The sequence below is a fragment of the Caenorhabditis briggsae genome (assembly GCF_000004555.2).
Source record: "Caenorhabditis briggsae complete genome, chrII, whole genome shotgun sequence".
In the NCBI taxonomy this organism is placed as follows: domain Eukaryota; kingdom Metazoa; phylum Nematoda; class Chromadorea; order Rhabditida; family Rhabditidae; genus Caenorhabditis; species Caenorhabditis briggsae.
In genome coordinates, this window is record NC_013486.2 from 3,989,171 (window position 1) to 4,011,947 (window position 22,777).

At 36.6% G+C, this 22,777-nt stretch overlaps 7 protein-coding genes across 7 annotated transcripts in view; 4 read left to right on the plus strand and 3 right to left on the minus strand.

Moving 5' to 3' along the window:
• Positions 1 to 262: 262 nt before the first annotated feature.
• Positions 263 to 1,854, plus strand: CBG00505 (the record flags this gene model as incomplete). Its single annotated transcript, XM_045241943.1, has 4 exons — positions 263 to 368; positions 508 to 790; positions 837 to 1,394; positions 1,443 to 1,854. 4 exons carry the CDS (start codon positions 263 to 265, stop codon positions 1,852 to 1,854), a joined length of 1,359 nt encoding a protein of 452 aa, XP_045091653.1.
• Positions 1,855 to 2,787: 933 nt separating this feature from the next.
• CBG00506 lies at positions 2,788 to 5,708 on the plus strand (the record flags this gene model as incomplete). Its single annotated transcript, XM_002630060.2, has 6 exons — positions 2,788 to 2,848; positions 2,897 to 3,148; positions 3,193 to 3,289; positions 3,626 to 3,853; positions 3,974 to 4,092; positions 5,434 to 5,708. The coding sequence occupies 6 exons, from the start codon at positions 2,788 to 2,790 to the stop codon at positions 5,706 to 5,708; spliced, it is 1,032 nt and encodes a 343-aa protein (XP_002630106.2).
• Positions 5,709 to 7,428: 1,720 nt separating this feature from the next.
• On the plus strand, positions 7,429 to 7,975 carry CBG00508 (the record flags this gene model as incomplete). The annotated part of the gene is made up of 3 exons (XM_002630061.2): positions 7,429 to 7,489; positions 7,538 to 7,786; positions 7,830 to 7,975. 3 exons carry the CDS (start codon positions 7,429 to 7,431, stop codon positions 7,973 to 7,975), a joined length of 456 nt encoding a protein of 151 aa, XP_002630107.2.
• A 573-nt stretch (positions 7,976 to 8,548) lies between these two features.
• On the plus strand, positions 8,549 to 9,398 carry CBG00509 (the record flags this gene model as incomplete). The annotated part of the gene is made up of 3 exons (XM_002630062.1): positions 8,549 to 8,654; positions 8,857 to 8,930; positions 9,150 to 9,398. 3 exons carry the CDS (start codon positions 8,549 to 8,551, stop codon positions 9,396 to 9,398), a joined length of 429 nt encoding a protein of 142 aa, XP_002630108.1.
• Positions 9,399 to 9,485: 87 nt separating this feature from the next.
• On the minus strand, positions 9,486 to 10,426 carry CBG00510 (the record flags this gene model as incomplete). Its single annotated transcript, XM_002630063.1, has 4 exons — positions 9,486 to 9,607; positions 9,663 to 9,738; positions 9,785 to 9,875; positions 10,335 to 10,426. Coding segments are annotated over 4 exons (381 nt in total), but the record flags the coding sequence as incomplete, so codon positions are not given.
• A 752-nt stretch (positions 10,427 to 11,178) lies between these two features.
• Positions 11,179 to 19,968, minus strand: CBG00511 (the record flags this gene model as incomplete). Its single annotated transcript, XM_045241945.1, has 13 exons — positions 11,179 to 11,287; positions 12,535 to 12,788; positions 13,608 to 13,706; positions 13,889 to 14,358; positions 14,600 to 14,934; positions 15,013 to 15,429; positions 15,767 to 15,866; positions 16,683 to 17,038; positions 17,235 to 17,374; positions 17,563 to 17,749; positions 17,995 to 18,236; positions 19,048 to 19,233; positions 19,777 to 19,968. The coding sequence occupies 13 exons, from the start codon at positions 19,966 to 19,968 to the stop codon at positions 11,179 to 11,181; spliced, it is 3,087 nt and encodes a 1,028-aa protein (XP_045091652.1).
• A 1,016-nt stretch (positions 19,969 to 20,984) lies between these two features.
• Positions 20,985 to 22,777, minus strand: part of CBG00512 — a gene marked incomplete at both ends in the record, with an annotated part of 6,875 nt that continues 5,082 nt past the window's right edge. Inside the window, 2 exons of the mRNA XM_045241946.1 lie at positions 20,985 to 21,237; positions 21,825 to 22,544. Coding sequence (XP_045091651.1) covers positions 20,985 to 21,237; positions 21,825 to 22,544 — 973 coding nt within the window. The remainder of the gene's footprint in view (positions 21,238 to 21,824; positions 22,545 to 22,777) is intronic.

The window sequence follows — 22,777 nt, forward strand, 5'->3', positions numbered from 1 at the left end:
TACTGAAAGCGGAGGCCAGGAGGTTTAGGGCGTAAACCGACTGGTTTTATGTATTAGTTAAGCCTTTTGGAGACTACAAGACTTGGGCAAGCCTTCCACAAGTCTCCCACAAGTCTTTACTAATACATAAAATAATGTGCCCAAAGACTTGTGCATGCATGGGCGCCGATAGCCGAGCTAGCAGTGATACCACGAATGAGAACTAGGAAAGTGAGAATGAGAATCTCATTTGTAGCAGTTCTCATTTTCCAAGTTCTCATCCATGGTACCACCGAGCTATCGTACACAGCATTTTATTTTACGACGCAACCCGCTTTTATCGAATGATGTGTCGCAAAATGAACTGTTGTGTACGCAAACACCCTCAGGTATGTTGCTGGAAATGCACAAATTCGGTTGGATGGCCTGATTTCTTAGGCGCTTCGTTAACAGGGTTTCCAAGTTTCAGAATTTTTAAAATATCGGAGAACTTCTAAGAACTTTTAAAAGAAAAACTACTTTTTTCAGTCAGCAGATGTAACAATTCATACATTCCAACCATCGACCTCCTTAACTATAACTCTCCTCATTCTACTATAAAATCTCTAGAATACGCGATCACAAATGATAGAGATGAGCTAGCTGAAGATTGTATACGATTCATTGCGGAAAAACTAAACACAAATAACGACCAATTGAATGATTCTGAAATCAAAGGGCTCTTAAATGCACTATGCTACGTATTAAGAGAATCAAAAAACAAAATGGTGTATTTGGCTATTCAATGCTTTGCCAAATCGGGTTTCTTTGAGTGAATTGTAAAGATAGTTTTAACTTTCTTAAGTGTTTATTTTCAGAACTGAACGTTTCTTCGAATTGTTTTGGCTGGAGATTCCCGGAATTGTAGAACTCCTCTTTAAATCATGGGAACATTTAAAATTCTCAGAATTTCAAACAAAAACCGCACTTTCCTTGACTTTAGTGTTTTTCGAACGGATGGTCAATTCTTTGAGTATGGGGAAAATATTACAGGAGGAACTCTTGAATTTTCTCATGGAGAAAACCATAGAATTATCATGTCAATATCCAGAAAATCTTCAAGGAATTACTTTGGTTTTGATTGGAGCACATCGATACATGACCTTGGATCTGTATACAACATTGTTTACTGATATTAAAATGGTCAAGGGACTTTTCGAATACGCTCATTATTTGATTAAAATTGATACGCCGTCATATCAACAAATCATGGAAATCATCGTCAGCCATTTGAACCAAGCATCGGAAAATACCTTGAACTATTTGGTTTCAAATTGTCAAGTAATGGAGAAATGCTATGAACAAGTTATGATAATTTCTAAATCGCCAGCTAAGGACTCACAGAAAAATCTATCAAAAATAGTTCTTAGATTGATGTAAGTTTCAAGCATTCACATAAATTCTTGAAAATGTTGCATTTGCAGAACAATTATAAACCAAAATGACGAGAAGGCTTTGGCCTTCATGGCATATTCGATCTTCTCCCTGCTTCTTGCCAAGAATTTAATTGAAGATCGAGAGTACGTAAACACTGTACTTGAAGAATTTAATGACAGTTGGGGTCGATCGAACATTTTGGATTGTCAAAACGTTACTGATGTATTGGATGTTATCTTCACTTCTGAGCACGCTACAGATGCATTGATTTGTTTTGGTTTGATATTAATGTCCACTTTCGTCAATACTAAAGGTTATGGATCAAAAGAATATTGGAATTGGATGAAAACAACGTCATCGGGTATTCGAAATAATGAAAAGTGGACCAAGAAAACAAGAGAGTCCGCATCATCAGTTTTGAATAAAATGTCGACGATAGAGGAGGAATGGATCTCTTAGTTTTTTTTTCTGATTTTCACCCTCTATCACAATTTTCTAATTGTAATTCCCCCTCCCCTACTCTTTGAAGAAACCAAAACTTTTCATTTATCCCTTTTCTAATGAATATGTATTAACATTTTAAAACTGCTTTTTTTGTATATCAATTTCGCAAAAAGATACGGCTTATTATGTAATAGGAATTTGAAAAAAAGCTAATTTCAAAGTCTTTTTGAAACTGACACAATTTTCCGAGTTTTATATTTCCTGTTCAACGAGATCCCTCACGAAACAATTCTGGAAAAATAAAAGCGCCTTCTTTAATTCAGGAGTCTTAGAAAATAGAAAAGCCATTCGAAGGTAATTTTTGACAATATGGGGACAACCCCTGTTAAATCTGTTTTTCGGTAACAAAACACAACAATACAACACATTTATAACTTTTCCCATTCTGGAAATCACCTGACGAAAGAAATCCCAGAAAATTTTGGAACAATCGCCGTAACGTTTTTCATTTTTACATCTTGTGTTCAAAATTTACTGGTAAAAATTCTGCTCCGCACATCCCTGAAACATCACGACTGCTGTAAACCAAACAATCGTGACACTCTGCGTTTGTGTTCTTCTGCGAAAAATCGATCATTCGTTTCTATTGATCTTAAAATCAATAGGTTCTATCCTTCCCACCTGGTTCTGTATTCCTCCTCGTCGTCTTTAGAACACTCATATTCTTTTCATTATCCTTTTTTTGTGTTACTCAAAATTTCAAATATCTCTTTTTTGTTGATTTTCTCTTTCTTATCGAAGTCTTCGAATGTATGTTTTGTATTGATTTTATTGCAAATCGTTTCATTTTCTATGTTGCTGGTCCATTTCTAAAACATTTTTCGTTAATTTCGATCCTCTCAAAGTTCGGCTCAATTTCGTTTTTTTTCAGAACAATTTCCCCTAAAAATGTTGTCTCCAACATTATTTCAACTTGCCGACAAGTCAGCAGCTCAAAACATTCATTATGGTAATTACCCCTAATTCACCAATTATCCTATTTACTTCCAATTTTCAGAGAAAATTCCACTTGAGTTTATTTTAGATTCAAAAGCCAGCAATGAAGTAGTGAGACAGCTTTTAAAATTGGATCCGAAAAACATTAAAAAATTGGAAACCTGTAAAAAACAGCTATCAAGACTGACAGAACTGGATTTAAAGAAGTGTAAAATTGATGTGGAAGGAATTTTGAATTTGAAAAACTTCAAATTGAATTCTCTGAATTTTGGATACTTGTACCATTTGAAGACGGAATTTCCGGATCCATCAAGTAAGAAAAGTTTCTGGAAATATCTCAAAAGTTTCAATTTTCAGACTCATCTGGAATTGACATTGTGAGTTTATTGAAAAGAGCAGTGAATACACAAGAAATGATGATCCATTTGGGATTTTCTGGCGAGGAGGACAAGCGGTATATGATTGGTTGGGAGGAAAAGGTAATCAATTTGAACTTTCAAAAAATCGTTATTTATTTGAAGTGTTCGCCTATAGCATCAAGCTTAATTCTAGACAATTCATTATTTTTTTGTAGTGCTCCAAAGTGCCTGTACTTTCCGTTGCTTAGCAGCTGGTAGCTCTTCTCTAACTCAAAACATCAGAGTTGATTTGAATCCAAAATAGGGATAGATCTACAAATAGATGCTTAACATGTTTAGTTTCAAAAAACTGAAAATCTGATTTGAATTTCATTTTGTTTTCCGGTCTCAAAACTTCTTCCATCTCTTCAAAGCATCAAAATCACTTTCAGTACATTCTTCCACCAACGCAAACTCTCAAATCTCTGTAGTTCGTTTCCCAATCTTCGAATCTTGGATATTTCTTTTGCGAGAGGTCTAACAACTATGGAAGGAATCAAAAATCTCAAACACCTGCAAAAATTGGTGATGCGGGGGATAGAACTCGAAGACATTTATGGATACAAAGAGTTGTCCGATTTGAAGAATTTAAGGGTTTTAGATGTTTCGGATTGTGACGAGTGAGTTTATTAGTTTCGAGAATTAGAGAGAGGGGGAGGCCATTTTTTTTCCAAATCCTAACTTGCTATATCCCGGACCGGTCCGGGTATGCCCAAAACGAAAAACTGTACTATTTTCAGTGATTCCTATCGAGTGATTAGAAGTCTATTGACTTCTGATGTCCGAATGAAAAATTTGGTGTTTCTGGATTGTTCAATGACATGGGTCAAGGATTATGAATTGAAAGAATTTGTTAAGCGTCATGAGTGTTATGAGTTTCTGAAGGAGTTTTTGACTTTTTTGGCTATATTTAAATGTTATCCGTATTTTGCATGCTTTTCTACAATCTGAAGAGGTTTTCTCTTTTTTTTTCGGAAAATTTTTTTTGAGAAAATCGCCTTGGGGTACCCCCTTGGAATTTTTTCAATTTTCGAAAAAAACAATTTAATGTGCTAGAATTAGTTCAAAACAAAGAGAATCAATAAAAATGTTGTTTCACTAGATTCGATAACCTATGTTCATTTCTACAAGTCAGATACAGCCACCGGAAAGAACGAAGAAAAAATTCAAAAAAGTTTAGCAGCTCGAGGGAGTTGAACCAGAGAATACCCGCTTCATATTCTTAATCACTAACCATTCGACCACGCTTCCACATTCTTTCAACGCTTTAAAATTTAACTACGCGAGGAAGAAAAATGAGATTGAAAATCCACGTCATTTTTGGAAACTTTCGACCCAGTTTTCTCGAAAACTACCGCGACAAAGCACATTTTGAAAACAGATTTGGAATCAGGAAAATGTTAGCTTTCAGATGATATAGGTCATCACCCGTATCGCCACACCCGAGTTGGGGCCTTCCCTAGTTAGAATCTCAGAATTTCAGAACTTCAGAATTTTCGAGTTTTAGAATTTTAATTTTGGAACTTTTGAAATTCAGAGCTTTCGAATTTTCGAATTCTCAAATTTTTTCAAATCCTCAAAATTTGAAATTTTCCGAATTTTCGAATTTGAGAGCCCGTTGTCCATCCATTTCCCATTGTCCAACATCTGTCCGAGTGGGTTCTCGGAGCATCTTAAGACCTCCCTGTGTGTAATTTAGAGAGTGCACTAATTGAAGAGACGATAAGAAGCAGAAAAACAAGTCGTCTCTCCTCGTTGCTCCCCACACAAAAATAGAACTCTCTCATTTCTCTCCCATCGACGGCTTGACTGAATAGACGTCTAAATTTTCCTGGGAACTTTCTAGAAATCCTAAAAAGTGATTGGATTCTGAAGTTTTCTTGTCTTGATTTTTCTGAATATTGTCTGTATTTATTTTCCTACTAATCTGTTTAGAAATCATAAATTTAAAGATTTTGTAATATTGAGCTCGCATCTTATAATGTGAGTTTTTTTTTCGGAAATTTGATCGGTTTTATTTGAAAATGTTGAGTTTTGGGTGAATTAAAATAACTTTGGTCATAAAACTGTGAATATTACAATTAAAAATTAATAATTTTGCATTGAAAATTGTGAATCAAGACAGTTAGAAATTCTGACGAAAAAGTGATAGGAAATTTTGGGAGAATTTTTTGACTTATCAGAAATTGACTTTTTTCAGAAAACAGACGCTCTGAAATGGCGAATTTACCACTTCTGGTGACAAGGAAAAGGACCGTGATGCTGCACATAAAAGGACAAAGAATTACTATGCCTTCCACTGATGTCAAAGTTTACGGATTTTATCGGGATTCAACTCAAACGGAAGTGTTAGTGGACATGGAGCTTTTGAAACATCTGAGTGAGACATTGCTTCCTACACTGAATGTTGCCAAGTCTTGTCCACTGCTTCATCTTCAAGATGACTCAACGATCTCAAACTCTCGAGATTTATGAATCGTTTGTATCAGCTTCACAGAATTTATGATTTCCGCACATGGGACGTTACAATTGTGAAATTAGAAGTTCCGATATCAGTGTAATATCTCAAAAATGGATCGTTGAAGACTCTTTATGAGTATAGGATTTCATTAATTTTGTCAATATAATAATTTGAAAATAAAATTTTATCAATTAAATATAATTACAATTACAATTAAACCATGTTAAAGAGAATCGAAGAATCCAGTTCGTCATCAAATTGATGTCCATCCGGCAATAATTTTCCTTTTTTTGAATATCTGCTTCTGATGGCAACGTTACAGATGATTCCATTAATTGTACTTTTCTTTAACATTTCTTCTTCTGATTTCCGATGAACACAAAGAGAATATGAATCAGTGAAAAGGCAAGAATACGCATCGATCGAGAAGAAAAATAAGGAAATTACAAAGAGACAGCAAATTGGCCAGATTATCTGAACATTTATGTTTTTTTTTGTAGTTGGAAAATTGAAATACAAATATTTTGGGTTACGGTAGTTTTCGTTATGAGACCTTGATGGATTTATACCAACACCTACCGTAGAACATAGAAGAGGGCCAGAAGAAATATGGATAGCACGTATACAGTTGCAGCAATCTGGAAAAAAATTATTCAGGCATTTTTTTGTGTTTCGATGAGAAGTTAAGATAATTTCCTGAATTAATTTTGAAAATGTTCTTAGGAACTCAGAAATTTCGAAAAATTCAGGAATGCGAAACATTAAAAGTCAGCGGTGTTGATATTTGGAAATTATTGCTTTTCCAAATTTCTGAATTCTAAAAACGGAAAATTTAAAAGAAACAGTGAGTATCAAATGAAGTATCAAGTGTCTATTTTGTTTTATTACACATTTTTCTAATCCAAAGAATAAACATTTTATTCGGTTACGGTAGCTTTCTTTGTGAGACCTGGATTGTAGCAAAGGAATGTTAAACTAATCTCTGAATAGAAATGTAGTTGAATTGCTAGAGTGCATCCCAGCTTGATCCAAACGACAAGAATCATTCCGAATAATCCCAAAATTGTATGGGAAAGTTTTTGAACCTTTGGCTTCCATCGCCGCACAATTTGATGAGTCCCGCAGGTAAACATCGGCAAGAGAAAAATGAAAAGAAAAAAGGCAATCAGCAATTTGGTTGGTTCCGAATGATTGGAGCGAATGAAACCATCGAGTAAACGGCTACATGCCAGAAAGCCACTATTGAATAGTAAAAGTTGTGAAGGCAAGCATATGAACTCATCGATTCGACCAACACCCAAATTGGAGAACATAGAAGCATCAGAAAATAAGTCAGATAACTTCTCATGTTTCTTGAGCGGACTGGTGGAAAAGAAAAAGTTTGGACGGAAGGAGAGTCTAACAAACGGAAGACGTGCGGTGTTTATCAGGATGCTCAATGGCTGTTTAATCAACAACTTGCGAGCAGCTGCACACCAACAGTTTAATCCCCCTGGTTTTCTCCACCTAGTTATTTATTCCATCCTGTCGTCTTCAAAACACTCTTATTCTTTTCATTACCCTCTTTTTGTGTTACTCTAAATTTCAAATATCTATTTCTTATTGAATTTTTCTGATATATATATTGTATTGATATCATGTGTTGTTAATCCATTTCTAAAACTTTTTTGTTGATTTCGAACCTCTGAAAGTTTGATGTAAATTCTGTATTTTTCAGAACAATTATTCCTAAAAATGTTGTTTCCAACTTTATATCAACTCGCCGCCAAGTCAGTTGCTCAACAAATTTATAGCGGTAATCACCCCTAATTAAATAATTATCCTAATTCAATTTTTATTTCAGATAGCATTTCAATCGATTTCATTTTCGACATAAAATCCAGCAATGGAGAATTCAGACAGCTTTTAGAATTGGACCCGAAAAATATTGAAAAATTAAAAACCCACAAAAATCAGCTATCAACACTAACAGAACTGGATTTAAGGAAATGTAAAATTGATAAAAGAGCATTGAATTTGAAAAGTTTCAGATTTAATGCACTGGAATTCGGAGAATTGTATCATTTGAAAAAGGAATTCCCAGATCCAACGAGTAAGAAAGTCTAGAAAATATCTCAGGAACTTAAATTTCGCAGATATTCATGGAATCGACATTGTGAGTTTGTTGGAGAAAACACTGAATGAAATTACACAAGAAAAGATGGTTCATTTGGGATTTTCTGGCAAGGAGGAGATTACAATTGATTGGGAGGAAAAGGTGACCTGTTTGAAGTTTTCTTGAGTTCTACAAAATCATAGGCATATCACAGGTCTGTGAACTTCTTCCATCTCTTCAAAGCATTAAAATCAACAACAAGGTATTCAACGAAAAATGACTGCTCTCAAATTTCTGTGTTTCGTTTCCAAATCTTCGTGTGTTGGACATTTCTTTCGCGAAAGGTCTTTCAGCTTTGAAAGGAATCGAAAATCTCAAACACCTACGAAAATTGGTGATCCGTAACGTAAGACGTAAGAATCGAAGACAGGGATGGGTACAAGGAGTTGTCCGAATTGAAGAATTTAAGATTTTTGGATGTTTCGGGTGAAGGGTGAGTTTACGAATTCCAGACATGGGGGGGGGGGGGTCATTTTTCAAAATTCTCTATAATAATTTGGAGGGTATAAAAATTTAGGGGTTATTGGGGTACAAAGCAATTTAGGGGTACAAAATACCTGAAAAAGGCTTAATTTTGTACCTCCGAATTATGAGTTTTGTACCCCAAAATCACTTTGTCGAGACATCCAAGACGAGAAAAATGTACTTCAGTTTTTTCAACGTAACGATGATTAGAACCTATTGGCTTCTGAGGTCCGAATGCAAAACTTGAAGTTTCTGGATTGTTCGATGACATGTGTCGAGGATCATGAATTGAGAAGATTTGTCGATCATCATCCAAAGTTAAAGACTGTCGTGGCTATATGTAAGTTTCTTTTTTTTGTATGTTTTTGTTTTTTTTTTCATCATACAAACAACTTATCAGTCAAAATTTTTTGATATCTTTTGAAGGAACTGAGATAATTCAACCAAAAATAACCGAGATAAGTGAGTTCAACATACACCTTTTTTGAGACCTCTGGACTGAAAAAAACCCCTTCCATAAGAGTTTTTTTTTTATATTTTAGGTTATTTAAAATATCGTAAAAAATTCAAAACCAATAATTTTCATAGTTGCAAAAGGCCGGGCCGGGCCGGGACGGTAAACGAATTTTCTCAGCTCGTCCACCACAGTAGAAAATTTTCCAAGGAAAATTTGGGTAATTTTTTTGAATTAAAAAAGAAAAAAAGGTTACATTTTAAAACAAAATTAACAAAGTAGAAAGTAGTCGAAAAATAGGTCGTTTTTGTTTAAATTTTTGAAAAAATTCAAAAAATTCGAAAAAAATTTAAAAAAAAATCAACATCTGTACGTACCCAGGGCTGGCCGGGCCTGGCCGGGGTAAGATTTGGCAACTATGACAAAGGAGAAGACCATGCACCCGCACAGGTGATTCGCGCAGCGTCTATAACAGGTGAAATATTGTTCGCGGAAAGACGCCATGGGTACATCGGAACATGCCTGCCGCAGGCCATTTACAGACCAATCGCGAAAGCGCCACCGCAAACGACCAATATTCCGCCTATCGCAAGCAAATCTCCTACAATTGGCTTGTCGCGAGAGCAATAATTGGCATATATTTTTTCGAATCTGGAAGCTAGCAGCTGCTAAAAATTGTTTATTACACAGAAAAAACAAGGAAAAACGAAAAAACAATTAATTAAAAGTTATATTATTCTCTTCCGCTGTCATCGTATTGACTGGAACGGCGTCGAAGCTTCTACTTCTGTCAGCTTTTGTCTTTTTCGATGACGGTCCAAGTGGGGGAGGAGAAGACGCTGTAGAATCTCGGTTAGCAAACTGAAATGATTTTTCGAAATTTTAAGCTCCCACTAATTTTTGTACTATAACTCTGACAGAAGTTATCGGCTGGAAATTTTCTCGAAATCAGCGAATTTGACACTTCCGACTGAAATCTAAAGTTTTTTCTCAGATTTTTTTTCAAATCTACCCACCGTTCCAGTTTTTCTTCCTTCCTCTTTCTCAGTCGTTTCTTTTCCGGAGTACTCAGTGGACGTACCAGAAAATTGAGAATTTCCTGGCTCCCTGTAAAAATTGGATTTGAAATTCGGACTTTCTGAACGCTTCTTACCTTTTGAAAGTACAGTAGCAGTGCTATCTCCTGAATAAACCAAAATTTCGACTTCTAGCTTCCGACATTTGTCTCCTGGCCATTTTTGCAATTTTTCTGCAAATAAAAAGCAAAATACTGGCTGAGACAGTATTCTAGTATTCTCTTGTAGGTTAAATAATAATTTACTGACAAAATTTGCGAAGGAAACTGAAAAAAAAACGATGAAAAATAACCAAAATAGGTGAAAGAACTTCGAAAAAGGAAAAACAAGAATTTTTTCGCGATTGGTCAATTGTGGGCTTTTTATAGGGTCAGTTAGTAAGATACGCAATGTGCTCGTGAATGTTCAATTGTAGAAGCACTAGTTTGCGGTAGGTGAGTAATTGGGTCGTTTATAGCTCTTTATCTGTAATTGGTCAATCACGAATCACCTGTGAGCTACACCACGTGGCGCTTGCCGTCTACTGCCGCTAAAACGTTTATGAAACGAGGAGTGTCCCGCCGCTTGGGAGCACGTTCGCGTTCTCGGGAAAATGGAGTTATGGTTGGATGGCCATACATATTTTCTGACTGTACTGTGTCATATATCAAAAAACCAGAACTTTGAAATTTTTCATGTCTGGCCTCCTTTAAAATGAGAATATTTTAGATTACGGTAGTTATAGTTTTTTTTCTAATTTAAAATTTTCCGGCTTTCAAAAATATCACTTTTTTTTGGATCTCTATGTTCTGTGAATTTTTGCTTTGTTTTTTTTTTTGCTTTTGAAATGTTCAAATTGCTGATTTATAAAAACTGTGCTTCAGGATTGAAATTTTGTGAAATTCTATGATTTTCATTTTGTTTTGAATTCCGAAGATATTATAAAATTCGAATTTCAGATTAGTCTTCTGTGATTTCTGGAATTTTCCCAAACTCGAGACTTCCCGTTTCGTGCTTTTTGGAATCTGTAAATTTGGGCTAACTTTTTTTGTGTTCATTCATAAATCTCTACTTTCTCTAATTCTTTCACGAATCTCTACATCCTAGATTCTCTGAAATTTCAATTTATTCAAATTCTGGATTTTCAAAACATATCCGATTTTCAGAATTGAAGTTACACCAAAAATAATTTATTTTATGAGCAATTTGAGAGCGGGAGAGATGGACTGGAGAATTTAGACAAAAAAATGGGACATTTTATATTACAAGTATGGGCACAAAACTTGAATTGAGCAATGAAATGCAGATTTCAAGAAATTCAAAAAAAAAGTTCAAATCAGTTGAAAAAGAATAAATTAGGCCAATTCGAAACCGGCTCCAGAGTTGATTGCGTATCGAAGTTTCTCCTCCAATTTGGTTCGATTCGAATATTTCGGAATACGGAGCAAATTCATGCACGTGGCACTTGTTGGTAGCTCTTCTTCGGATGTTGAGATCTGAAATTTCAGAAGTTCAAAATCCAAGAATCTCAGAACCCTAAAACTCAAGAAGTTCAAAACCTCAAAAGTTTGAAATTCCGAAATTCCAAATCTTGGAAGTCCAATACTCGAAAATTTAAAAAATTTTGAATCTCAGGGTTCAGAATCTCAAAAGTTTGAAATCCCAGAATTCGGAATCCAAAAAAGTACTCACCACAAGAATTCCCATTTTCGGATACAAGCTCTTGAGCCCATCGACTGGAGCGCGTGAGCAGCCGGTGACGAATCTGAAAAAAGAGAATTTTAGAATCTCGAATTCTCTAGATTTAAGAATTTGAGAATTTCTGAATCTCAGGATCTCGAAATTTCAGAATTTTCAGAATTTCAGAATCACAGAAGCACAGAATCACAGAATCTTTGAATATCAGAATTTCAGAATTTCAGAATTTCATAATTTCAGGATTTAAGAATCTCAGAATCTCAAAAATTCAGGATTTCAGAATCTCAGAATCTCATAATCTTAGAATCTCAAGATTTCGGAATCTCCGAATTTCAGAATCTCATAATCTTAGAATTACAGAATTTCATAATTTCAGAATCACAGAAGCACATAATCACAGAATCTTTGAATATCAGAATTTCAGAATTTCATAATTTCAGGATTTAAGAATCTCAGAATCTCAAAAATTCAGGATTTCAGAATCTCAGAATCTCATAATCTTAGAATCTCAAGATTTCGGAATCTCCGAATTTCAGAATCTCATAATCTTAGAATTACAGAATTTCATAATTTCAGAATCACAGAAGCACATAATCACAGAATCTTTGAATCTCAGAATATCAGAATTTCAGAATTTCATAATTTCAGGATTTAAGAATCTCAGAATCTCAGAATCTCATAATCTTAGAATCTCAAGATTTCGGAATCTCCGAATTTCAGAATCTCATAATCTTAGGATTACAGAATCATTGAATTTCAGAATTCCAGAATCTCAGAATCTCAGAATTTCAGAATCTCAAAATTTCCGAACCTAAAAATTTCAGAATACCAGAATCTTAGAATCTTCAGAATCTTCAGAATCTCAGAAATTCAGAATTCCAAAATTTCAGAATTTTCAGGATTTCAGAATTTCAGAATCTCAAATTTCAGAACTTTCCAATTTCTGAAATCTCTGAATTTCGAATTTTCAAATTTCGAGAAACTTTGACTTTCCAAAAACAATCCCATCTCACCTCAAAAACGCCATTTTATCATCTTTCGACAGTTTATCAATCACATCCCAAATCATTTCAATGAAATCTTGGTCCGTCGTTGAAGATGCCATTCCGAAGGTGATTTGACAGTTCTGTTGAAGCTCTTTAATTGTGAAGACCTCTTCAAATCCAGCGATAAGAATTTGTAGTTCGTGTGGAGCGAACATGCTCATCCATTCGATGTTGACGACTTCACTGATGCCACGACGAATCGCGCCGACCATTGTGGCGATCTGAAATTCCAGCCATTTTTTGAATTTTTTTCTAATACCGTAGAACCTGTATTAGAAGGGCCGGTCCTTCTATTGTTTCAAGGTACCTCCGGAGGGCCCTTCTATTACAGGGGCCCTTCTATTTTTCCGGCCAGATTTTTTCGAAATTTCGCATCGAAAAATTCGACGAAGTTTTGTTCAAAATTTTTCAAAAATCTGCCAATTTCACCAAAATTTAGCAAGATTTTCATTGAAAAATAGAGTTTCAACAAATTTCTATCAAATTGTGGAGTTCCCGGAATATTTTCCACTAAAAAAGTACGGCAATTTTCTGGTTTCAGCGTAAATAAAACTTTTTGTCTAGCAATTTTCTTGAATTTACAATCGTTTCGCTATAATTCAGGACAAAATTCGGTGAAAAATCACCCTGAAATCCTCAATTTTTTGCTGTTTTCAGCCATTTTTCGCTGAAAAATCGGTCAGAAAAAGATGAGAAACTTGGAGAAAAGGCTAGAAAATTGATCGAAAATCACAATTCTTTAATTCTAAGCCATTTTCATGTGATTTCTGCTCAAAACTACCGTGAAACCTCTAATAGAACGTCACCCGGACCGTCTACTTTGAGCTTAAATGTCTCACTTCTTTCGAAAGATGTCAAAAAGTTGCCAACTAATAAAATGTTTATCACAATATCGCAAAGATTTTATCAGTTGACTCCCTTTTGATATCTCTTATGGGAGCTGAGATAATGACTCTCATATATGACAGTGTGGGAGGGGGCCCTTCTATTAGAGTGTTTTCGGTAGTTCCGATTCTCCACAATTTCCAAAATTCACTCACCCTCTGTTTCAAATAGTAGTTCACATAAAGCCGAATGTATTCGTGCACATTGTCTACAGTAACCCGTTGATTCGATCCGTTTGGCTTGAGATTTACAGTCTGGAAAATGGAGATTTTCAGTTAGAAATTTCAGGATTTGGGGATTTTTGAATTGACATTTTGTAGAAAAATAGCGTATTTTGAGCTGAAAACTGTTGAAATAGGGTGAGAAATCACGAAATTTCAGTTAAAAACTCATTTTTGGGACTTTTTGGTGGAAAATCTAAGCCTTAAACACTCACCCGAACCAATCCGACATCACTAGTGACCACACTGAAATCCAGTTGCAACTCGTCCAGCTCCTGTTCGCTAGTCGTTTGCAACGCCTTCAAATTCTTGAAGATCAATGGATCAAAGCTCTTCATGTGCTGTAGATCCACGTCTTTGGTACGGTCTTCGAAGAGCTGAGCAATGAAGAATTCGGCGAATCGAACTTCTTGAAGTTGTCGTTCATAGATTAGTTTTCCAATCATTCGTCCAATGAATTGATAGTGAGTCAGGCAATCAGCACCGAGGAGATAGATGGCCGTTGGATTCGGATACAGAAGTTTGGATTCTGTGGTTTCTGTGAAAAATCCGCGATTCACACTGAAGGCGTCTTTGAGGAGTTCCGAGAGGAATTCTCGGAAGATGCCACCGCCGTCGACACCCTGCTCGTTGGATCCTGCCCAATTGATCATCTTCACACGGATGTTCGCTTTTAGTTCTCGCACTGAAAGTTAGGATTTCAACTTCTAGATTTTCTAGACCTTACAGTGATGGCCTAACTTTCTCAACATGAGTTTTCTAGGTCACTTAGTTTTTGGCGGGGAAATGGTCAGGTATGCATCTGGTACGTTTTCTAGGTCATTTTAAATTACCTTGGTGGCCTAGAAAGGTAAACTTGCAAAAGTTAGGCCATGTGGCTCTTGAATCAAAATTTCAAATTTTCAGCCAACACTCTCCACACGTACCATCATCTTTCACAGCTTTCGGCTTATACTTCTCAAACGCATCCATATAAATCTGATCTCTTCTGACCGTCAAATTCGTATTATAATTATTGAACATCCGCGAAACATCCATAAATCGATCGTGCTCCTGTGACACCAGTCGATTGAATAGCTGTACTCGATCCATGAACGGGACGATGAATGGGATATTCTTCATGATACAAATTCCACGTTGAAGAGCCGTCGGCACTTTTTCCCTTGCGTTTCGTTCCATCAGCTCTTCGTCATCTGAATCACCGCCTTCTTCTTCGTAGAGCTCCGCGAGCCGCTCGACGAATTCCGATCGCATCGGTTGTCTGTAATCGAGATTCTGAGATTCTAATATTCTAGGATTCTGAGATTCTCAAAATTTCAAAAACCAGCTCAAAACTCACTGTCTCCGATTCCTTGGCGTCGTCCTCGCCTGATGTCCAATCCCCACAAAAACCTCTCTTCCATGATTCGTCCAAAATCCCTCTGGAAAGTATTTCAGACGAATGTCCTTCTGATAAATCGCTCCCAAAAACGAGAAGACCGCATCGGTAACATCCTTAAACTGATTCCGAACGACGCCTGGCTCGCCACGTTGATAGACCGGAAACATCGAATGAATCAGTTTGATGGAGACGTCACGAACGAATTCGACTGTAGCGTCGAAATGAGGGAAAATCGAGGTGGGGATGAAGTCAGAGTCGGCGACTGAGGAGATTCGTTTGTTCAAGCAGTTACAGAACAGTTCAAGGGCGTTGATTCGTTGTGTACAGCAGTCGTCTGGCTCGAATCGCTCGGAGGAAGTGATGAATGTGTAGAGACTGGAAAAATAGAGTTTTAGAGCAAATTTGGTTGAAAATGCCTATTTTCAGAGGGAAAACAACTGGAATTGCAATATTTTAAATCGATTTTTCACATTTTCAGCTCAAAATTACCGGAATTTCAAGCTAAAAATGACCATTTTTCGTTCAAAAGAATCCAACAATTGTCTGAAATCAGCGTTTTTCAAACTAAAAAAAAACCATTTTTTCAATTTGAATTATTCAGACCAAAAACGGCAAATTTCAGCTGAAAATCGTCGATTTTGTCTCTCAAAGCTCGCGTTTTTTAGCTAAAAGTCGTTGAAATTTTGCTGAAAATCAAAAAATTATCACTCACGCCTCCAAAAACGTATCAGACGATGCGAGAAGATCCATGCATTCTGTGAAATGTTTTCGCATCGGGATGAGTGAGGTGACGTTGACATTCTGGGTGTTGGCTGGAAATTGGAATATAGGAAAAGTTCAGAATCTCAGAATTTTCTAGAAGTTTTCAAATTTTTTTTCAGAATCGTTCAGACTCATCTAGAGCTTCAGAAAAGGCAGTTCAGAGGCATTTTATAAGCCTTTAGATTTATTTAGAGCTTTTTTGAAGTCTCCAGAATCTACCGAAACCTATCAGAATCTTCTAGAATCTTCTAGAATCCTTCAGAATCCTTCAGGACCACTTTGAACCCTTCAGAACTTTCCAGAGTCCTCCAGAACCCTTTGGAATCTATTAGGATCCTTCAGAATCTTCCAGAATTTTCCAGAAGCTTTTAGGATGCTCTAGATTTGTCTAGAATCCTTCATAACTTCCCTCAACTTTGGGAAGCCTTCAGAATTCTTTAAAACTATCTAGAATCCACTAGAATCTTCGAGAATCCTCAAGAAGTCTTCAAAAGCGTTCAGAGTCCTTCAGAATCCTTTAGAATCTACCAGAATTTTTCACAGTTCTCCAGAACCATTTAGAATCCACTAGATCCTTCAGACTTCTCTAGAATCCATCAAGGTCCTCCAGAATACTCCAGGATTCTCCAAAATGCTCCAGGACCCTTTGAAAACCTTCAGAATGTTTTTCAATATACCGAAACCTTCTGAACACTTTCAGAGCCCTTCAGAATCCTTTAGAATCTTCGAGACTCCGGCAGGATCTTCTAGAATCCTTCAGATTATCCATTAACTTTCAGGAGCCTTCAGAATCGTTCGGAACCTTTCACAGTCCTTCAGAACCCTCCCGAACCCCCATGACCTCTGATTCCGACAAAAACCCTCACCATAAGCACACGCGGCTCTCCTAAAGTTCACCGATGACAGAATTCCATTCGAATACTCCCATATGTACTGGTTCACTGCTGTTCTCAGTCGTCCATTTTCCGTCAAATCCTCCTTCACATTCAACGTCTTCATGATCGTCGCATGTTGATCCAGTACGAGAGCCAGTGAATCAAACAACTGCTTCAGCGATTCTGAATTCGTTTTGTTCACATTCTCCACAAACGACAGGAATACAGCTCGAAGACGAATCGAAGCGGTTTCCACTTCTTCTGGCCGGAGCTTCCATTTTTGAATCACATTTGCAGATTTCCCGGCTTCATAGATGACTGACGAGTTTGGATTCACATGTTGTGTGCTGGAAATTATTGAATTTTTAATAATTTTTTGAGATCGATAATTCCAGATTTGAAGCTCAAAATTCGAGTAATTAGAGCTCAAAATTTACAATTTCCAAGCCATAATACCTCAATTTTGGCTCAAATTTCAAGATATCGAGCTCCATTTCCAGCTCTTTTCCACCCAAAACCCCAATTTTCAAAAAAAAAACTCACCCACTGAGCCGGATATGATCTCGGATATAGTAGAGAATGTAGTTGGCGAAGTTGAGATCACTAATTTTTACACATATCGTTTTCAGCAGGCGATCGGCGACGTGCACAGAGACCGGCGTCGTGCGAGCTGGATTCTGAAACTTTTGGGAGGGGTTGAGATTTTACAGAATCTTCTAGAAGCTTCTAGGATCCAATAGGATCTTCTAGGATCTTCTAGGACTTTCTAGGAGCGTCTAGGAGCTTCTAGAATCTTCTAGAACTTTTCGGGACCTTCTAGAATCCTTGAGAATCCTTCAGAACCTTCTAGAATCTGAGCCAGAATCCATACCACAAAAACGTCGAAAATTCTGGTGAGCAATTGCAGATGACGTGGCAGGATGGGCTTCTTCTGAATCGAAACGTCTTCTGGTTTTCCGATCAGCGCCTCCAGAAGATGGAATTCGGCGTCGAAGAGACCGTGTTGCGAGATCGCTTCGTAGAGATGGGAGTGGCAAGTCACAAAGTCTTCCAGGAATCTGAAAATTCGAATTTTCTGGAAATTCTGGAAGTTCAAATTTCAGAATATCTCAATTTACAGCCGAAGAATCCGAGAACGGCTGAAATTTAAGAACTACCGTAGTAGTAAATTTTGAAAATTCAAAAATGCTAGAATTCCAGATTTGTAGAATCGTAAAATATAAAATTTTAACAATTCTGGAATCTGAAATTTTGGGAATTTCGAAAATTCGGTTTTTTTCAGAATTTCCAAATCCCTTCTCACCTGAACACATGGAAGAAAATGGTATTCTCATCAGCGTGATCCAGAAATTTCACACAGCATCTGGCCAATAGAAATCGTTGAGAATCTCGGATTTGTTGTTCGAAAGCCCGGTTGGCGGTTCTTGCTTTCACCAATTCCACCAGAGTCATCACCAGACGTTCCTCGTCTTTATTGGTCTCGTAGAAGTTGACGAGCAGTTGGGCCATTTGAAGAATTTTCTGAAAATTCAGATAATTGGAGTTCTGGATGAGTAATTAAGTCAGAATTTTTTTTTGCGAATATCCTAAAGGTCAGAAAGGATGATTCTAAAGCTTTGAAATTTGAGAAATCCAAAATTCCGATTTTTGCGATTTATGCGACTTTTTGCTAAATTTTTAGACCTTTTTAGGTTTTTTCAGCTATTTTCAAAGATTTTTTTTCAATTTTTCTGGATTTTTCTGAAATTTGACGAGCCGGTCTTCGCGAAGATTACTGTAGATTACTGTAGAAATTCCTGTATTTTGTAGTTTATTTGTTTTTCTGCATTCTGACGTGATTGTGTTCACAAAAAAGTAACAAATACAAACTACAAGGTTTCTACAGTAATCTACAGTAATCTTCCGTCAAGAACACTCAAATTTCACACAAAAAAATTCGGAAAAATCGAAAAAGAATCCAAGATCCAGGATCCTTCAGAATCCTCTAGAATCTTTCAGAATCCTTCAAGATCTCTCACAGCTCTCCAGAATCCTTTAGAATCTTTCAGAATCTGTCAAAATGATTCAGAATCTTCCAAAATCATCCAAGACCCTTTGGAATCCACTAGAATCCTCCAGACACCTGAAGGATCCTCTAGAATCCTTAAGAATCTTTCAGAATGCTCCAGGATCCTTTAAAATCGCTGGAATTTTGAAACTTCAGAATTTTTTAATTCTAAAGATAATTAGGAATCATCTCTCCATGGTTCCCTGAGCTTTCAAAACAAAAAGTCGAAATTTCAAAAATATGAAAATTGATATTTTGAAATCCCATCTTTTTCAGATTCCCATAACATTTTTATCTCGAATTTCTCACCTCCAGCCCCCTGTGCCCATCAGAAATCGCATCGAATTGTGCTCTGAACTGTAGCCGCAAAAAGTGTCTTGCTCTGAATCCTCTCCATTTCTTCTGAATCTTCCTCACTGCTTTCGTCTGTTCCTCATTCTTTGTTCGTTGTTTTTCCATATCCGCCAGACTTTGCAGAAAGTTTCCTCGTGCGTTCTGAAATTGTTAGTTTCCTAGGAATTTTGGGGAGATTTCAGTGAAATTTTCATTAGAAATTTCTTTTTTTTTCGCTAAAAAATGTATAAATTTCCATAGCGGGCCGGCCCGGGCAGATGGCGGACCGGCTGATAACTTGTCCCTAGAACGAGATATTCAGATAGTTTTGTTATCAAATGATAGATCTCGACAGGGTCCATCACGTTATCATTCAAGCCAGATTCCGGTCCGATAACATTTCCAAAAATGTGTGTTGAGTGACAATTTCCGACCAATTTGACAAAAAAACAGTTTTTTGTCATTCAAACACATTTTTCGACATGTTATCGGACCGGAAACCGGCTCGAATGATAAAGGCGTAATGGGCCCTGTCGAGATCTATCATTTGGTACTAAAACCGTTTGAATATCTCGTTCTAGAGACAATTTATCAGCGGGGCCGCCATCTGCCCGGCCGGCCCGCTTGCAACTATGGTTTTCTAGGAATTTTGGGGGATATTTTATTCGAAAAATTAGGAATGTTCAAAAATATTTTTTGAGCTACTAATCTGAAATTTTCATTCAAAGTTCCAAATTTTCGCTCAAAAATCTTCAAATTCTGAATATTCTTCTCAATTTTTTCAGCAAGATTCTTCATTTTCCTTGATTTTCCTCTTCTTACCATGCTATTTAACATTGCCTCTTGCTTTTTGTCCCGCCGGACGTCACCATTGAAAAACACCAGGTTGAATGACATCTGAAAATTTCAGATAACTAAAAAATTTAAAAAAGAGAATTCAGGAAAAAAAAATAATAAAAATTGAGTTTTTAATCTAAAATCAAGGCGATTTTCCGGTATTTTTTTGGTTTCAAACCAAATTTTAAAAACGGATTATGTCGAAATTATTGATAATTAGGAGGTTTTTGTGGTCAATTTTTCAAAAATTCCAGTGAAAATATATGGAATGAACTGGAAATTTGGGAATTTTGAAAAATTTGAATTTAAGAAAAAGGTTTTTTATATTTTTCCTGGTCCAAAACTATCTTTTTGAAACAAATTCTGATATTTTCTCGGCTTATTTTGAGCCAAATTTGACCATTTTTCAAAGTTTCTTTTCCAAAAGTTCCATTGAAAACACATTAAGAAAATTACAAAAACCAATATTTCAGGACTAAGAAAACCCTGTAAAACCTTCAAAAAATCATAAAATTTTGATAGAAAATCCATTATCTTTAATTGAAAAATCAGGAGCAAATAGAGGAAAAAAAACTGGATATGGAGGGTATTTGAAAGAAAAAAAAACAAGAAGAAAAAATGAGTTAGCAGAACCCGGCAGTGAAAAAAAAGAAACAAAAAACGGGGGACATTAGTGTGGGGCAAAAAAAACATATACCGTAAACACTCTAATAGAACGCCACCCAAGCCATCAACGTTAAACTCATATATCTCCATTCCTGTTGAAGATATCCAAAAGCGGCCAACTGACAGATTGTTTATCATAATATCAGCAACATTTTATCAGTAGACCACTTTTTGATATCTCTCTTAGAAAATGAGATAGATGGGCTCGAAGTTGACAGTTTGGGTGGCGTTCTATTAGAGTGTTTAAAAAAATTGAAAAAAAAGGGAAAAAAATAGAATTTTTGAGCTAGAATTTCTAGCAAAAAAACGGGAGTTCGAAGGAACAAAAAAGAGCAAAAATGAAAATTTTCAGCTAATTTTTCTTTAAAAAAAGGAAAATAGAAGCCATAATTTCTAGAAAAAAAAACGATTTATTCTTCATCTGAATTCTCCTCCTCTTCACTCTGATTCAACCAATCCACAATTTGTTGCATCGAACTCTTCAACGTCGCCGTTTCAATAGACTCCGCCCACTCGAGAATGCCCTCCTCCTCCAGAATATCATTTTGATACATGAAATGGACTAGTTTCGGCACGCGTTGTCTGAATCCTTCGACGGCGTTGTAGCGATCCTCGACGGCGAGCAGAAGATGGATTTGGCATCGTTTCGTTCTGTAGTAGTTGCTGCAAAAATGGGATATTTAAATATTTATATTTTCAGGAACATTTGGAGATTCTCAAAATTCTGGAATCCTCTGTTTCCCATATTAATGTATTTCCATGATTCAAAGATTTCGTCTTATTTTCTCAGCTCATTGAATTTCAAACTTTGACGAATTCTGATATATCGCCTTTTTCGGAATTTTCTAATTTTTCTAGGCCATTTTAACATGGAGGCGTAACTTTCGCAAGTTGAGATTTCTAGGCCACCAAAGTTCCTGACTCAGAAATGGTCTTACATGTGTTTTCCAGCCATTTCCGATTGTGACCTAGAAAACTCATGATGTGAAAGTTAGGTCCCCTTAGTAGATGTCTTAGAAAACCCATATGGTGCATGTTAGGTCAATTCTAGGCTATTTACCATGGTGGCTTAGAAAATTCATCTTGCGAAAGTTAGGCCACCATGTTGGAATGGCTTAGAAAACACAAAAGTTCAATTTTTTGTGAATTTCTAGTTTTTGAAAATCTGTTATCTAGATATCTAGAGTTCCAAATTCAAGAATTTCGAGATTTCCAATTTCCTAAATTTCCAAAATTCCTAAAAAACGAACCCAAACAAGTCTCTCCACGACACAATCAACTCCTGTGTTCCTTTCAATTCCTCGTTATTCGGCAATTCCAAGAACGCAGCGAACACATTCTTCGCCACATCGTCCACCGTCACATTGCATGCCAATTTCGACGAATTAATCTCCAAAATCAGATTCCGCATCTGCTGATTATTCGACTCCAACGTCTTCTCCATCGATTCGAACACCTCGTCGTGGAATTGTCGAGTGCTATCATCGATTCCATCATCTTCGTCATCCGACGTGCTTCCTTCTGAATCCGACGGCTCTTCTTCCACACCAAATATCGTTTTTCCATCGACCGCCCGTCTCCAGAACGGTCCTCCATGCTTGAATTTCGCCACGTGGCATCCTTCTCTAGCCTCTGAGCTCAGCTTTTCGAATTTCTCCTCGTTTAGAGCAGCGTTGAGAAGTGTGATTTCAGGAATTTCAGCCAATTTTTTGGGGAAAACAACGCCATTCCCAATAATTGCCTCTTTTGGAACATGCGTTCCGTCTGGAATCGTCACGTCGTCTCCAATGAATGCCGATTCGATTCGACAATTCTCTCCGATTCGGCAATTTTTGCCAATTATCGATTGGTGGATTTGGGTGTTTTTGGAGACTTCAGTGTGCGAGCCAATGCATGAATTTCGAATTTGAGCGAAATGAGAGATTTTGGTTCTTGTGCCCAACGAGACGTTGAAACATTGATCGCCCAATCTGGAAATAATGAATTACCGTAAAACCTGTATTAGAAGGGTCCCTCTAATAGAAGGGCCCTCCGAGAGGAAGTTGAAGAAATACAAGGAATCTGAAATTCTGCTTTAAAAATTTAGGTTTCCAGATATGACCAGTGTGTCCTTTCGAAGAATTTTTCGAGACGAATTCATCTTGCAGTGGTGGCCTAACTTTTGCAAGTTTGGTTTTCTAGGCCACCACGTAAAAATGGCCTG